At 46.6% G+C, this 18,218-nt stretch overlaps 1 protein-coding gene across 1 annotated transcript in view; it reads left to right on the top strand.

The window, feature by feature from the left end:
- LOC138521783 (E3 ubiquitin-protein ligase TRIM39-like) overlaps positions 1 to 18,218 on the top strand; it is a 287,098-nt gene that overhangs the window by 112,273 nt on the left and 156,607 nt on the right. The window contains exon 4 of the mRNA XM_069634860.1: positions 9,538 to 9,560. Coding sequence (XP_069490961.1) covers positions 9,538 to 9,560 — 23 coding nt within the window. The remainder of the gene's footprint in view (positions 1 to 9,537; positions 9,561 to 18,218) is intronic.

Here is an 18,218-nt window from a genome sequence, read left to right as displayed (position 1 = left end):
AGACAGAGGGCATCCCTGTTTAGTTCCCCGCCGAAGCCTAATCAAATGCGATACCTCCCCATTAACTAGGATCCGTGAGCTAGGACTGTTATAATTTGCCACAACCTTATTTATAAAGTCGGATCCTAGGCCCATCGATTCCATGACTAGGAATAGAAACGACCACTCCACCCAATCGAACGCCTTTTCGGCGTCGAGCGCCAGGAGGGTCGCCGGAGTGGTCGTCTTCCGTGATTTCTCAACTACGTGAGCCACCCGTCTAATATTATCGGCCGTCCGCCTCCCAGCCACAAATCCTGTCTGATCCTGATGGATCAGCGAGGGCAGAAGTTCTTCCGCCCGCTTCGCTAGTATTTTAGTATACATTTTCGCCTCCGTATTTGAGGGCAATGGGCCGATACGACGTACACTCCTCCTGGTCCTTCCCTACCTTGTGTATGAGTGTTATTTTAGCCTCCTCCATCGATGGGGTTATACCACCTCTCGACCCGAATGAATTGTATAATTGTGTTAGGTGGGGGACCAATAGATGGGAGTAGGTCTTGTAAAACGACGCTGGGTAACCGTCAGGACCCGGAGCCTTTCCGCAGGGGAGGGCCGCTATAGTAGCTCTAACCTCCTCCTCCGTAATGTCTTGGCCTAGCTCGCTCCTCTCAGCCCCGGATATCTGCGGAAGGGGGAGAGTCCTGAGAAACTCCCTCTGCGGGCCCAATGCCGCATTTTGCGAGGAGTATAATTCTGAATAGAACTCCGCCGACTTCTCCTTAATCTCCTCCGCCCGCGTAAGCCGCACTCCCCTCTTATCCCTCAAGGCCGTGATGACATTCCGTTCCCTATCCCCCCCTGAGTAATCTCGCCAAGAGTGAGTCTGCTTTGTTGGCCTTCTCGTACAATTTTTGTCTGACTCGAAGCAGAGCCGCTTCTGCCTTTTTAGTCCGCAGGATCCGCCCTATACTCCTTGTATACCTTTCTAGTCTCCTCAATAACCTATTTCTCTCTGCTTCCTGGGCAATCAACTCCCCCCTCAGAGTCGCCTTAAAGGCATCCCACCTAATCCCCAGGCTCGTATCGACGCTGTTCCGCTCAAAGAAATCCCGTATCTTACCCTCTATCTCCTCCCTCATTGCTCGATCCCTCAGGAGCGTCTCTGGGAACTTCCAGCTCCATAACCCTGACCTGCACCCCCCCCCCCCCCCCCCCCCCCCCCAGTCGGAGGTCCATTCGGACAACCTTGTTATCCGCAATCCCCATGGGACCTACCTCCACTGACTCCACCCCTCCGATCAGGCTTGCCGAAACCCACATGTAATCGATTCGTGACTGTGATCTATGAACCTCAGAAAGAAAGGTGAATCCCTCCTCCTTTCCCCTCAGCGCCCTCCATACATCTCTCAGCCCCGCCTCTGCCCAACTTACCTTTAGTTGAGGCGACGCTACCGCTCCACCACTCCCCCTCTCCAGCTGCATGCAGTCCCCCCTCCTTTCCCAGGCTATATTGAGATCCCCCATTAAGATCACCTGCCCTCTCGCAAAGTCCTGCAAAATGCCCAAGGTCTCTCGAAGGAACTGATCCTGCCCCGCATTTGGGCCATATACTGAAGCAATCGTGTATGGGTTGCCCATGTATTCCCCCCTCGCCATGATAAACCTGCCATTCTTATCCTGGAGGGTGTCACGTACACGGAAGTCCATCCCCCTCCCGAAGGCCAGGGCCACCCCCCTTCTTCGTGGGACCCGAAGCAAACAATATTTGTGAGAAGCCTTTCAGCCGCAGGCGATGTTGGTCCTGCCTCAGTAAACGGGTTTCCTGAATCGCCAGAACATCTGGTCTGTGGGATCTGGTGAATTGCTCCAACTTCGCACGTCTAAGAGGGGAGTTCAGCCCCCTAACATTATGTATTAACCACTTGAGCGCTGGGATGATGATTGGCGCGCATCCCCTGCTCAGAGCCTGCCCTTCGCGTGAGGACAATCCCTATACCCCCCTTCCTTTTGCTCGCCGAAAAATGTGGGGCCTCCATCACCCCCATGTCTCTCACCGTCAAAGCTCACTCCCTTAAGGCATAAGCTTACCCACCGAATGCTACGACCCCCACCCACCTCCCTCCTCGCCCGTCTCAACCCCCGAAACCCCAACTCAGGGCGAGAACCCCTGTCCACTCTTCCCTTCCCAACCACTCCCCGGAACAGCTGCCCCCCCCGCTCCCCCCCGGGCCTCATCGCCCTTCTTGATCACATGTTGCATCCCCAGCCCCCTGGCTCATTTGCCACCTTTACAGGTCCACCATCCCTTGCCCACTGAATTACACGTACATCAGCCCCCTTTCCACCAGAGTCCGGCTTCACACAGGAACCCCCCCTACCCTCCTTAGGGGAACCTCTGTTGCCTCTCGTATCCTTCTGCCGTTTATCCCCCACTGTCGACCATTCCCACGCCCTCTGCCTTGGTTTATCGGTGGCCCCCAAACTCGCTGCCGGAGGGCCCCCCTCCAGGTCGACCTGCAACACACCCGCCCCCTCCTGGACCGATGTTATCCGTCTCTGGCGGCCCCCCCAGTCAAAGACAAGGCCAAAAGGAAAGGTCCACCTATAGCGCACCCCCCCGCTCATTCAATATCTTCAATACCGGTGCCATTTGCCTTCTCTTTATCAAAGTGACATTTGCCTAATCCTGATACAGCGCTATTTGGTGGCCCCTGAATTATATTGGCTCTTTTTTCCACGCAGCCTGGAGGACCGACTCTTTCTGAGCATATCTGGTGAAGGCTGCGAGTACGTCCCTCGGTCTGGAGGAGGGCCCTCAGGGCTGCCCGCCCACTCTGTGGACGCGGTCCAGCTCGACCTCGCTCGGGGCGGTCTCCCCCAGTATCCCCGCAAAGAGGTCCTGGAATACTTGCTTTAGGTCCTTATCTAATACCGACTCCGGCAGCAGCTTCACCCGAATATTGATTCTCCGAGATCTATTCTCTAAATCCTCCATCTGCACCTCCAAGTTGTGGGTTGCCACATCGAGGCGTTCTATGGCTTCATGTTGGCAGTAGAGTCTTTTTCCATTTCCTGAAGCCCCCTCTCCAGGAGATGTCCTTTCCCCTAGCTGCCTTAAGTCTCGCTTGATTTCCCCCAGAGCTTCGTTTAAGTCTGATCGCATAAGTTGGAACTGTTCCTGAAAAGTCTTGGCCAAACTGGTGTGGAGGGCCTGAATCTCCCCCACTAGGTACTGCCTATTGACCGGGGACAGGGCTCTCATCTCCTCCGCGGTTCCTGTCCCCTCGGGCCCCTCAGCGCCGCCCTCCGAGCTATCCACTCTGTCCTGCACCGACCACAGGGAGCGGAGGGTACTCCGTGGGTCCTGTGACGATTTGCCATCTTTCCCCTTGCTCCGTGACGCTATTGCAGCGATTGCAGGCTCTCAGGGCGAGACCCAATATCTGCTCCCTCCACAGGTCTTAGCCTCCTAGTTCGGCCGCCCCTCCCCTTCGCAGCGCCGTGGGGGTCGCCTGTCCACCCACCTCTCAGCGCAGGCCTGCACACCCCGACGGTCTCCCCCCCCCCCTGGGTGCTTCACCAACCAGCCCACCCGGGCCCCCTAGTACATGCGGGCCCTCTGCTGTTGTGCCTGAAGTCCCCTCAGTGAACCGCAAAAAAAAAAGGGGGGGGGAATGCTACGGGGGGTACTGCAGGCTCCAGTCACAAATTCTATAGGCTGTGTGGGGTGTCGGCCTGCCTGGGGGCACCCAGCAGACGTAGCCCCGGCTGAAATACCATGCAGCCCCCATGGCCGTGAGCTGAGGGGGCACTGCGGGTTCCTCAATTGTAGCCCCCTCCTCCCGCGGAGGGCTCAACTCAGATGGAGCTGGGCTTCACTGTCTCCTCCAGCGTCGCCTCCACTCCCGACTTCTCAGAGCCGTGTACGAACGACCTCCACAGTCCCGAGCGGGGGTGGGGCGCTCCAGCACAGGTGCAGCCGGGCTCCTCCTCCTCCGCCACCAGCAGCTACACTCTCACCGGCGGCCGGGGACCCACCCGCTCCACCACCGGCTCCCCCGCGGGGTCCCCGACTCACCACAATACCCCCCGGGGAGAGGCGCTCCTCCTCCTGGGCCCACAGCCCCAACGCTCGTTCCACTGACGGGGGGCCAGCTGGTTCTCCTCCTCCTTGTCAGCAGCACCCAGACTGCTAACTTCAAGCGTGGCAACAATCCCAATCTGTCGCCGCTTGTTTCCCGGAGTCTGCCCAGTGCCTCGCCGCATGTCCCGCACCGCTTAGGACTGCCCCCTCTCTGCAGCGACAGCGCAGGCCGCTCCTGCCCGTGGCCGGACGCCGGGGCCCGGTCATCTCCGCGGCGGCGGCCGCGGCGTCTCCTTCTCCAAACGCCAGACACACCAGGGGGCCCTCCCTCAGATTTCAGGGGGATTTTCAACTAAGCGGGGTGGTGGACCGCACAGTTTCCCCTGATGGAGCTGGAGCGCGCGGCTGGTACTTCTAGCCTCTACCAGCCGCCATCTTGGAATGACCAATTCTGGCTTTTATACTTTAAATAAAGATGCTAAATTTATTACAATGAAGAGAAATAAAAGTATAGAATGCATTTAAAATGGTGCTTTTAATAAGTGTTTTTTTTGAAGTTTGGAACATGATTTATTCAATAAAGCAACTATTCGGTCGAATACTAAATATGCTATTTGGTATAGCCCTAGTCACAAGTTATGGACCTTTCATTAGCCCCCTTCTGCTGTTGGCAAGATCTGCTGGACTGTATTTGCTTTGATTTTAGTTGCTTTTGGCTTAGGCAATGCTTGTGGGTATTAATTAACAATATCGCCTCATCAGGTTGCTGAGTTTTCCATGGACTTGCACCTTTAAATTAAGTCATTTGGTTTTGTTGCATAAGGCTTTTGCTGCTGTTCAATGGTTCGGTATTCAAAATTACTTTCAGAACTACCTTCACTCATACGCAAGCGCTGCTTGCGCGACGAACGCTTGCCTGGAACTTGGGAGCGTGTGCAGAGCGCTCCGGGGTCACTACCAGCTTGTGAACTCACTGGGTAAGAAGTACACTTCCGATTCCCCTCGCCGCTTGTAGGACTTCTGCTTCTGTGGCTTCTTGCGACCAGGCAAACTGCTTCTCTTAGTCTGCCTTTGCCCATGCCACCTGCCATTGGAGCTCCTTTTGCTCCTCAGGCCCTCCGGTGTACGCCGGCTTCCAGAGTTTGCCTCAAGGCACTCTGGTGCACGCCAGCCACCGAAGATAGCCTGCTGGAAAGGAAAGCTTCCCTCGCTTTTGTTTTACACTGGGCAGCCTCTGCAGAACAGGTCTCCGGGGGGAGGGGGGGTGTAAGCTTCCCACTAAGCAACCTCTGCACTTCAGAATTGGGAAGACACAGACCCTCCCAGGACCGGCAGCTGACATTTGCCGAACAGTGTCCCAGCGTCTTCTCTCTCCTCCAGCTTCTGCCTGGGCTGCCTGCACGAGCCACACTGCTTCTTGCTCTCTGCTCTTCTCTGTGGCCTGCACATGAGGGGACCCTTTAAGCCTTTGTCTCCCTCAGGTGTTTGTCAACTGAATTAACGATCTGACCACTCCTGCAACATTGCACCTTTTAGCACTCTTCTTTGGCCCAGTACTTGGGGAATTATGGAATCAGAAGTCCCTAATGGCAAAGTTAGTTTTTCGCGTTTGATGTATGGTCTCTATAATATTCTTGAACAGAATATCATAAAGATTAGTCATCGGACCTGATGGAAAATTAGAAGACAGTTATTTTTAAGCTATTAGTCAGATTTCCTTTCACTGTATCTTTGGGTGGTCTTTAGCTTACAAGTCTCTAGGATTTTGGAAGGCTTTTTATTTCTTTTAGGGCATAGGAGTCTATTGCTTTCACCCATATGTGTATCTTGTGGAACAAAAAGATGGTTATTACAATAAGCGATTACATGCTTTGGAATTGAGGAGAGCTCCTCCCTAGAGGAAGACCAATACTGTGTCTCATCCCATTGAGTCCTCTCCTTCCCCTGGGCCTTTTCTCCTCCCAGGTGATCGTCCTACAGAACACCCCCAAGGTCAGGATCAGGAAGCGTCTGCCTTTCCCTGACACCTGGCGGCAGACTTTAGGCAGTGGTTTAGTGAGGAGTCCGTAGGATTCGTTACACATTCCAGGAGGGGTAAGTTTAACTGCAGACCCGTGTCCAGCAGGGAGGATTATTAAACCTGTTAAACCCCAAAACAACAACTTGCCTGCTGCTGCAAAGGTTCTTTATGCATATCCTTATTTACTTCGTTAAGAAAGAGGTTTATGGTGCTAATCGGGGATGATTTGATAGTTTCCATGGGAGGAATGTTACTTGTACCATTTAGGGAGGACTTGGTGTTAACATAGACTATCAAGACCTGTTTGATGAACAGAATAGATTTCATACACTGGCCCCTGTGGACCACAGACCCACTACCACAAGAATCCATGGAGTCAAGGACACGGTTGTAGAGTGGTTTCAGAAGATACATTTGGCAGCAGCTGATATATGTACCCAAACTGTTGGTGTTTGCGGGAGCCAATGTGATGCAAGAATGTCCTTGTTTGCCTAACGCATGCAAAGAGGAGCTCCAGAATCTGCAGAGCCGTCGCTGTGATTGAGGGGAAATCCAAGTTGGCGTAACACACATGATCATGCAGGGGCCCACCTGCCAAATAACAGCTGGGAAGTTGAGCACTCCGGCCACACTGCTCGCTGGCCATATTTTACAGAGGTGAAAGCCGACAAGCAATTAAGAGCCCTGTGGCTAATCCCAGTAGAGTATAACACAGAGAAGGTAACAAAGGTTTAGTATTTCAGAGTTGGAAGTGAGATTAAGGACCATGTGTAGCATATTGATGAGGAGAAAAGCTGTAAGAAGAAAGGGGAAAGTATAGGTGGAAGAGGAGCAGGGACCATAATGGAGGCATTTGGGAGAAGACTGTGATAGCAAAAGGAAAGGAGGTGAAGAGGAGCAAGATGAGCAGGGGGAGAACACCAGAGGTGCAGAAGGAAATTGGGAGAACAGTAGTGAGAAGGAAGAGGTGAGAACACCAGAAAGAGCGGTGCAGGAGGTGAAGGGAGAAAAGCAGAGAAGGTGAACACCAAGGAGGGGAAAGTGGCAAAACATTGGAACATCAGAAGCAAGGAAGAGGAAATGGAATTGGGATTAAAGGAGAGGGATACCACAGGGGGAGCAAAATAAGATGAGTAAGAAGAGGGGTGTCAAATGTCGGAGGAGAGTGATAGCAACTACTAGAATAGGAGGAATGAATACATTTCTCAAAATATTTAGACTTTTTCTACGTATTGCACATGACCACCAATTTCACAACCACATGTCATCACAGAATGGATCATTTTCTCACAGGTTTAATAAGCTATGTATGAAAAATGGTTTTAAATATTTGTTTTACACAATGTCTTGTATACAAAATGAGACAATGTAAATATCGGAAATAAACCTCTTCAAAATGTCATTTGTATGCCAGACCAGTGACCTCATTCCCACCCCAATTGCTAATTCAATTGAGAACAATAGTAAATATCCAGTCTTTCTAGTGTTCTTTCACTGATATATGGGCTCCTCTCTTTTTAGGGTGTCGAGATCTCTTATCACGCTATATTCCTCATTATATTCATTAGCATTAGCAGACTTAAAGAAATTAATTTCTCAATCCTCAAAGGATTCAATTCTTACTGGCACAGTAAAGTATCCCTGTAAACCTGATCACAGGCTCAAGTGTTTCTAAAAAATCTCGAATACTTTGAAAAATATATATATATATATATATATATATATATATATATATATATATATATATATATATATATATATATATCCTAAAGGGCTTCCTTTACTCTTAATGGTTATTGGTTTATTCTAAGCCCCACTGAACATTTCGTTTCTGCTCCATACCCTTTTATCTAATCAAGTGCCAATATTAAGACCTAGCATTTCCCATGCTGGTCGAATTCCCATTCTATCAAGGGTCATTGCCTATTGGGCCAACTCTCTGATTGGTTAACTCTCTAACTGTCAACGGTCTATTCTGATCCACACTAAAGGTTCCCTTCCCGATCCATACCCTGTTCCTTTCTGGTCTGGGTGGTGATCGGTTCTTGACAACCTTATAAGAGATGGGTCCAAATATGGTTTCTGAAACACTTGTTCATCTGTGGCAGGAAGACCACGAAGACTGTGAATAGTATGCATTGATTTTTACTTGAATTTTTAAATTAGCGGTTGTTGTAGGTTTTATTTCCTTGGAGTCCAATATAAATTAGGAAAACATTTTGTGGATGTTGATTTGTGATCTGTACAATGTTTTGTGTAATGAGATCTGACATTGTTGGGCATTACAAATACAATTTTTATGCACAGGTTGTTAAATTTGTGCAAATGTGCTCCATCCTTGAATGATTTTTGTTTTTCAATTAATGCTTGTATAGGAATGGTATAATATTTTGAGAATGAATGCCCCCATTCTACTAGTTGCTATATTGAGTTCACATGAACAAGTAGGTTATATGGATCCCTGTTATGTTCGAAGGGGAGAGATAAGCTAAATACCAGAACGGTGGGAGTGAGATGGAGGGTTAGGTGCCCAAAGAGGAGCAGCAAGAGATTGGGCTGGCTGGGACCTGAATTCCCAGAAAACACTCCTATCGTAATGGAGGACTCTAGCAAGAAAGGTCCCCGATTGGCTAGAAAGAGGTTACCTCTCAGGCAAACGTGATTTTGGAGAATTCTTTAAAGAGTGACGCTTGTTCCACATATAGATGATCCAAGGCACCAGGGGTGGTGGTGCCCAGTATTACCAGAGAAGGGCTACATCCTGACAACTTCTACGAAAGCCAAAAAAGCACATCAACAGCCAAGAAAGTAGGTGGGGCACTTAAATCCCAAAGAAGGTGGGTAAACCTTGGAACTGCCAAGAAGGCGTATTCCAAGGGGAAGGACTGGCAACCGAGGGACTATAGAGAAGCCTGACTTGTGTTGTACTCCCAAAGTGGGACTTTCGTTAAGCTCACTTTGTTGTAATAACCCTTGACTCAGGGAAATTGGTGTAATCGTCTGCTGATTCCCCCCAGCCATTAACGATGGTCATCCAATTCACAGCAGACTTTCATAGTTACATGATCGTAACTCCCAGATATGTTTTTGATGCCCTATAATTCCTTTTCTTCCATGCTTTTGAATGTTTTTTTTTAATGTTCTTTGGTTGTTAACTAGCAGGAATGTGCCTTCGACTGAGAATGTGAATATCGGTTCTTGGTTTATAAGACAATATTGAGTGTGTTTTCAGCACCATCAGTAAAATGTGCATGTTCTCGATACAGTAGCTCTTTTAAATATACGTAAAGTGTATGTTATTACTTTAAATATTTGGTTGTAATTAATTATAATGGTTATTGACTGTCCTATTTTTTTTTTACTTGAAGTTTAAAAAAAGCTCTTTTACAGAGCAAACTAATTGCATGAGCTGTGTATTGATATATTTTCTGTGTCTCTTTCTCTCTAGGATGTGAAGAGCCTATTAAGCAGGTATGGATGTCCTCTTGTATCGTTCATTAGTACTTTGCAGCTATTTAGATCATTCAGGGATCTCAGAATGCAGGTGATGTTTGCAGGTTTAATGCTCATTTTCGTAGTTGTTCACCACCATAACCTCACCTCCCACAGCCCTGCATTACTTTGCAGTTGGAAAAAAAGGTTTTACATGGCTGCTTGGTACCCGGTCTCTTTCGCTCCATGGGCTCTGCCATCTTCTGAAAAGAGAAAATGTGTTTTCTTTTGTTGCTTTTACAGCTTGCTTTTGTATTTTTTCCATGACATCCATTTTGCCCTGGTCTAGTTTTCCTTTAATGAAACGATTTCCATCTGTGAGTGTCTCTTCAATAAAGGAACACTTTGTTTTTTTTAAAGCTTTAACAAGTATTTGGGAAAGTTGGAAAAATGTAATTCTGATATAGCCAGTTTCTCATACTCATTGCATAACTGATGGGATAGCATGTACTCTTTAGGATAGTTTTAACAACTGTGATTTCCCCCTGTCGGACTCCACTGATTCCTCCCGCCCCTCCTCCTCCTCCTCTGTTTCTTTGAAGGGACTTTCCTGGGGGTCCGTCTTCCTTTTTCTGCAGACTTCTTTTCTTTCTCCTGTCTTCTTCTTTGGTTTCCTTTCGTGCAAGTAAGGGCGAGCTCCCTCGGAGGCCACGTTGTCTGAATGACCAAACACCCAACCGCGGGGTACCCCGGGAGCAAGCCCCAATATAGGGAAAAAAGCATCCTGGCTGAAAAAAACTGGTTGCTCTTGGCTATGAAGATAGTCCGGTATGTAAGTCAATGTCTGTGGATAATCTGGGGAGAAGCTTTCCAGATGACTGGACCTGTGAGCTCCTAGTTTGCTGTAGGTGTCGCAATAGCTCCAGATAAAACGGCGTGTGAGAGCTGTGAAGCGGAGTATCCGTGCAGGCAAGCTGCGATTCGGGAAAGCGAAAGAGCCTTAATTGACTTTACTGGCAAAGAGCAACAAGTCTCATCCAGTGTGCAATGCAAAGAGGGGATCAGGTAGTGCAGAATTGGAGGACCTCCTGAGCCTTGTGAAAGATTTAATGATCAGTGATGAACAAGACAGGATCTTAGCCCGAGTCAGCACAAAGAACTAAAGTGAGTGAAGAAATAGGCTTTCTACTTTTAAATAAGGACTACAAGCCACATGTCTGCTTGGCTTGGGAACCAGGTCACCCTCTCAGAGGATCGGATGTTTTCACCCCCTCAACCTCTGAAAACAATCAGTCCAGAGGGGGCCCTCTGGCAACATCTACGTCAAAGCCATCCAAAAAGCTCTGGGAGAAGGGCAGCTGCCTATTCTTATTCCAGTGGTTATTAGGAGGCAGCTTCCGCACGAAGATCTCTGGCTGGATTGGATGTGGGAATTCGTGTGCACTGCACCTCAGAAAGGTGCTTGTCTATTGAAAGGCCGCCACCGAAGGGTGAGGGTATGGGCACCCAACAGCAGCCTTCTATGGTGCAGGTAAGTCAAAACTGTAGACTGTTTGCTGTCCTCTGCTGTGTGGCCTTCCTGGGTATGATCTAGTGTACTCCTAGCAAGGACAATTACTAAAGTGTATTTGTGTAAAAGTTAAAACAAAAATAAACTGAGTGTATTTTAAACAAATTATATCTGCAGCCTGGGTATTTAGTTGACCTTTGGTGAAGATGGACTTTGAGGAGTGCCTAGTTACCCAGCGCACTGCTAGCAGCGGGCCTGCACCACAGACAGAAGCCAGTGAATGCAAAATGGAGGAACCTCTGGGCAATTGGAGAAGAATGGGCTGGGCTATATTAGTGACTTTCTTTGTGACTCTTTAGTGTACTTGGTACTCGTGGCAGGGGCTCCCTGTCACACTCTTTACTTCAGCAAGGGAGGACTCCTCGCAGTAGATGCTCCCTTGCCCACTCTTACCCTGGGATGTCGCTCATCCTTCACACAGTAGATACTTCTGCCCCACCTTTCCCATGATGGGCCTTTCATGGATATCGCACTTGTGGCCTCCTGTCTCGCCCTTATCCTAGTGTATATTTTCCTTTTTTCAGTTTTATTTGTCTGCTAGATTAACGTACCCAGGTCAGTAATCCATCCGGCAAAGGAATCCCCTTTGCAAGGGTGCCTTTGCATAATTGCCAGATAATTGCACATACCAATTTGGGATGGGAAAGAACTAATTTTGGTGACACAAGCCTTCCACTACTGTTTATGTGCCTTTTTGACTCAGAAATCTAGTGTACACCCAGTTGGGAAGTAAGAAAAGAATAAAATACAGAAATATCCCCTTAAGACAATTACATTTCTGGTGGTTGTACATTATTATTGTATATTTTGAGTTTATTATATTACTACATTGTTTGTAGTATTTCATCCCTCTTTACAAAAAGGTGGATTCTGGAGTTTGCTCCACTATTGTCCACACATGGAGGCGCTATTTATTTTACGGGTATTTATGAGGAGGATATGTGTCTGTCCATTTATTGATGACATATTACATGAGAAAAAGCCAATATCCCAGTATGTCCCTTTATATTAAAGGCTGTTCATCATTACTTAACCTGTGATCACCAAAACGTTCAAACCAAGGATTGAGAAAACATTTTAACCAGCACCCAGTGACTCACAGTACATCAAAGGTCAGCCAACTCCTGATTCTTTGGTGATTACTAGCACTCGAAAAAGAGGCGGAATGCCTCTTTCAACCAATGAATTCCCATCAGACAAACCGAACAAAAAGATCTATGCTCTAGGGAAAAAGTGTCTACATCGTTGATCTACCAGGCCAGAATAGCTAATGTCACTGCGCATAAGTGGGACCGGATGGACAACTTTCTTATAGACGTCCTAGTGCACTTACAACAGGCCATGAATAAGGCGAGTAATGTGGGTGGGGGGGAAACAATCTGCCAAAGCGATTGTAAAGCACTCTACAGCCGGCATACTCCTTACTGAAGCCACAGATATAAAGTGGCATACCTGGTTACCGGGCTCCGTTTTTAAGCCAGAAATACAGGCCACGCTTTTAGACATGACTTGAGAAGAAAATGATCTCTTTGGCAAAGCAGTGGATGAGGCAATTGAGAAGACCAGGAAAGAACACAATACGAATAAGTCTTGGACAATTGTCCCTCAAGCCTTTTCAACAAAGAGGAGCTTTTTCAGCACACTTTTTTTCGTTATCTACAACATAACCAAGGGTCAGCTCAGGCAGCCTACACACCCTCCTCGATCTCATGATATTACAGCCCAGGATCCCAGCACACGGCCACATGTGCAATTAGATGCTTTTTCAAGCCTGGAATAGAGTGTACTAGAGGGCAAGCTCCAATAGGAGCATCCTAAGCCCCAAAGCCATGACTTACCATTTCAAGTACTGTTACGTAAGATTTTCATTTCAATGATGCATCTTCCTGTCCTGTGTCAACCCCAGGACTTTTTGCTGGACTTTGATTAGGTTTCCCTTATTCCTAGGTGAGTGGGAATTGTTTTCCCCTCTCACCTAGTATTTGACACTTTTTTTTGTCTTTTTCTTTTTTTTTTTATGGATGACCTTTTTATGTCTCTCCATAGAGTGTGATTGGAGTTAGTTTCCTATAACATTTGGGCTTAGGCTGGGTTGCCCCTTTGGAATTCCTTTTGTTATTTCTCTTATCTTGGGTGAACTATTGTCCCCAAGAGTTAAAGTGGGATTCACATCCCCTTCACATTTTATAAGTGAGCCAGCACAACCCACCTTATGTGGAGTGCTGTGGGCGGGGAATACAATCAGCCAGCCTGATTCATGAACGTTTTCCTATGGGATTGCGCCATTATAAAACACTTCCATGAGTCAGGCCTAATGTATCCCCTTTCTTTCTTAACTGGTAAATATTTGTTACAATTGCAAGTTTACTTGATTGGCTGGTGGCAGTGAAACTACTTTTATGACTGTCATCATGACTCGCAGGCTGTCAAATCAGTCACTTAATGCACAGGAAGGCCACCATTCTGCAAGAAGGGCCGGCTTCTTTTTTGCCATTTCACGTTTGCTTGTTGTTTCTGAAGTTGTCTTCTGCCATTCTAGGCGGGAATTACCTCATTCGAAGTTTGTCTTCGGTGGGAATCCTTTGTATTCCCTACTGAGGCCCAGAGTGTCAGAGGCAGGGAGTGAGGAGTCCAAAACTCTGCAGCGCTTTGGCTTTCACCTTGCCTGAAAGTAAAAAGTTCCCAATGAGGGTGCTGGCTGTCCAATTTGGACCCACAGACCAGACCGCCCCTTTCTGTAAACTGCAGGGAGAGTTTTCAGAAGCTGTGCTGTAGCTCCTGATAGATACTCCGAACCTGGAAGCTGCGCACAAGTCGACCACTGGAGCTGAATCCGAGGATGTATAAACAAAGGGGTGCCTGATTATATTCCCTGGTACCTCAGGCTATATACTTGAAAAAATCACAACACTGGACCAATAGGATAGGGATGACAGATCACATGCATTTTATATATACCAATAAATACCTCAGTCAAATTTTAACTTAGTTTTTTTATTGTTGCAATAATAAAAACATTTTAATCACCAAATATACCTTCACAATAAAATTCAATGTTTGAAAATCGACTCGCATACAATTCATTCCTACCATACATTCAATCTCATTCTCTCTTAAAACAGTTCATTTCAAACCTATATCCGTGACCAACTTGGTCACCATATACAATTTTAACACAGTTAAATTCCCTTTGCCTGTTGTCAGGTAATTCAATCTGTGTACAGTTGATTTCACAGATATAATCTTCGACACGTGTTTCGGTTGTCTCCAAGTACTTCAACAGTGGTGTCCAATTAACACAACCTTCATCAGCACTAAAACAGGAAAGTCAATGGATCCCATTTGAGAAAGTAGGGAGAGCCACACCAACTAAAAAACAATACAAACCTATTAGAAATTCTGTCATAATGTCAGTCATCCCCTTGAACTTCTATATCCCTTTTAATGTGTGCACGCATGATTCTCAAATGTAATCGTCTCATCAACCTTTTCCAATGTTTTTTGTTTGCATTAAAACATGTTGATACCATAAATAAATCCTCATCACATCTGTGTCCCACTCAATATGGACTCGCCCACAAGGATGTAATGTACATGATATCATTAAATTAGGTATTCTGGTTACAATGTCTGTATTTAGATATTGGGCAAAGAACTTCTCATATACTCACTTGTGTAATACCACAGGGCGCTTTGCGTCGCCTTGGGCAGGAAGCGTATCCTTGGTAATGAAAAGGGTTCTTATTCCCAAAATGCTGGTTATGGGTTCAAGACAGCTGCCCTTTGTTGAATAGTCTGTCTATATCACCTCCACCACTCGATAATTACTGTAAGTGGGATCTCCTTTGGAGTACCTCGTTGGTGTAAATCCTACAAAGAAAAGGGCTTTCATTAAACTCTGTATGTTTTCACTCCCTTATCTACATCACCTCACTAGGTGCACTCAATCACTTACATCTATGTGTTTCTTCAAGATAACTCTTCATATGTTTAAATTCACACTCCAATTCAGATCAGCTTCCGAAATGTTCCGTCATGCCGACATAGTCCCTTTAACAACAGAGCAAAAAACCTCCATTAGTTATCTGATTCATGTCAACCCTACAATTCATCTCTAACGCCCTATATAATATGTTCTACATTTGGATCAAATATATTTAAATACCATCAGGGGGATTTTATTCCACCTTTCTATGTCTAAGGCTTTCACTACATTATCCCGCTTTTAATGGAGCGATTCTCCTCGTAAATCACTACAATATGTTAAAATATTCTCTATATTGTTTCTCGCACTCAATGACCCCAGACAGTTCTATATTAACCTCTAGGGTATCCATCTAGCGCGTTATGTTCTTACATAGTATATTCACTGTTCATCCCCTTACGTCCGATAACATTTCCATTGCTTACCACAGAAAAAAGGGCTTTGTCTCTGTTCTCTTCCAGGAAAAATTCTCACTCTTTCCTCTGTCGTGCCTGATTGCATACGCATTACCAATAGCTCAGCGTTGCGTACCGTTTTTTATATGTTGGTGATCCGGACCATAGAAAGAGGACAACATAATTCTCTCTTCCTACTGGTAACTAACTCTGGTTGACCGAGAGCCTGGAAGTTGAGCAGAACAGTCTTGCAGGGGGGGACAGATTTAACACCCAAAGGAATGGAATTAACCTAAAGAAAAAACAGCCTTCTGATTCTTTGCTTTTATTTCTCGCAGCACAGCATCTAAAATGCTACATGCAACAAGCAGCATGTTCAATCACAAAAAGTGACAATTCCAAAATGAAGGCTTTAAAATGCCGGCTGGGTGTACAAAGTACAGGTTTTAAACATGCAATTTGCTATTGGGATGTTTAGGTGAGAACTTAACGCAACAAAATCCCTGAAATGCAGCTAAAGACACCTTAACTTCACGCCCCTGTTGCGCAGCCTATGACCACAATGGTGACATCACTGGTGATGTCATCTGGCATACACAAGTCAATGTATTAAAAAAATTGGATACTATTTAAAGATTCATTTTATTTTGTACAGTATGTGCTTTATTTCAATTTTAACATGTTGGTCACTTACAAAAGACACAGAAATATACATCTACATCCAAGCAAATGTTGAATTTGAAAACTTCATTTCTTTTCTATACATATATGTACATTTAGAGTATTTATTTTTTCAATACCCATGTATGTAAATCTTACAATATATCTAATACATAGTTCTTTGTTTTAAAGCACTTCTCATGTCATTTAGAAAATTATACGTTCACAGGATTTTCTTACAATAAAATAATTGAGTATTTACATGTTTATTTTAAAACATAGTAAATGATTAGGGTTCAACATGTCTTTCTATTTATACTAATTATTTTGTAAATGTATTTACAGATTTTATTACAGTGAACATGTCTTGGATATGTTTGGCACAAACAGGCACATTCTAAGCAGTGTACTACTTATAATTCGGATATCATCTTTTACCACTACAAAGGAAAGCTTCAAAAGTAGTGATCTGATGCATGTTTAGCTGTTTACAGTTTTAAACAATGTACTTATTGATATGAACTATTCTAATGCTAATATTACATATGTAGAAATTTAAGGGTGCTCTAAATTTGAGCAAATGCCTAGAGTTGAAAACTTGTGTTGGATCCCCAGTGATATTGGCGCTGGATAAGATGTGATACCTTATTTCAGTGTTTCCTTAATGTTGGACAATAAATCCGTCCGGAAACATATAGGTGCTTGCCAGGATCTTGAAGGCAACAATGTTGCCGTTTGCATAAAAAAGCCTACACGTGTATCGACCAATGGGTCTTTATCAAGGCGGAGTGGTGCAATATTGGAATTGGTCCTTGAATAAGGTGCTGAATCTGATCGCTGTGACCCCGTATTGCACACAGAGCCCCCCAATGCTATCCAGCACCTTATTTCAGGGGTTTTGTTGCGTTAGTTCTCACCTTCTCCAGCATGGGGTCTGGCATGGATTCACATGCTCATGAATTTTCTCCGTCGTCCGGCTGGGAATCCTCGGTAAAGAAAAAATCATTATCAGTTTCGTTTCTGATCTGTCTTTCTTAGTAGTAACCAATCACTGGTTTCTGGGTCATGCTGCCCCTAGCCAATGTCTGCCCTCCTCCTAAGCCCCTCCCTTGGCAGCCATCCGCAGATTTTTACCGCACGTTCTAGTGTTGGGAGTCCTCGTGCTTTAGCGCTCAAGCTTTTTCTGCGTTTTGCAATTTTTCAAAGAGTTTAATCTCATTTTTTCGGTCAATTGAGCCTTGACTCCACCGTTTCTACTTCCGATCAATGGGCACCTGTTTGGGATTTTCCTACGCCCCTCAAGGGCGAAGTTTTTGTCAAGTTTCGCTTGGAGGATTCCAGAAGATCTGAGGCCTACCTCGTGGAAATGGATAAGGGAAGCTCGACTCCCGGATCCAAGCTGTTCAGGAACTGCCCTGGAAGCGGATTACACAATGTTTTCAAGGAGGACGAGCATTCGAGATGTCTCTACCGCCTTCACGGAGACAAAACGCACGTGGAGAAGGACTGTACGTTTTGCCAGAACATGTCGGAACGGACCATGAAGGATCGGCGGATCCGCCTCACCAACTCGCTGGAAGGAAAGAGCCCAGCAGGTGAGAAGAGGTCCGAGCGGTCTTCTAAGTCCTTTGAGCGCGCCCCAGCGACGGGAGCCCAGCAGAAGGCAAAGCATCGTGAGTCCGCGGGCACCGGGAGCGCCGAAGGGTCGGGCTCCTTGGCTGCCAGGCAGGGCGCACTTTCACCGACACCATCAACAACGAGCCAACGCTCTGGCTCGGGGAAGAGTAAGTCCGAGAACCCGGGTAAGCATCTGGAGAAGTCCCGGTCGATCTCGAAGGAGTCAGCCGAGGGGGGTGAAGGCCTCAAGCGTGCCCAAGGTGGTGAAGGCCTTGATTCGCCCTGCTAAGGCCTCTATCGAGGGAGTCGTGGCGGCCCTGGCGAAGCCTATGGAGGCTGCGCCAGTGGAGGCGACCTCGGGGCCTAGAGTTTCCCTGCCACTGCGGAGGGAATCCTCTTTCCAACCTATCGACAAGACCCCCGTGAAGACCCCAGCGGAAAAGGAGGGGGGGCGGTGGCGATTACGGACA

This window comes from Ambystoma mexicanum, chromosome 13 (assembly GCF_040938575.1).
Source record: "Ambystoma mexicanum isolate Mex_15411 chromosome 13, UKY_AmexF1_1, whole genome shotgun sequence".
Taxonomy (NCBI): domain Eukaryota; kingdom Metazoa; phylum Chordata; class Amphibia; order Caudata; family Ambystomatidae; genus Ambystoma; species Ambystoma mexicanum.
This window is presented reverse-complemented; position numbering and strand designations above follow the sequence as displayed.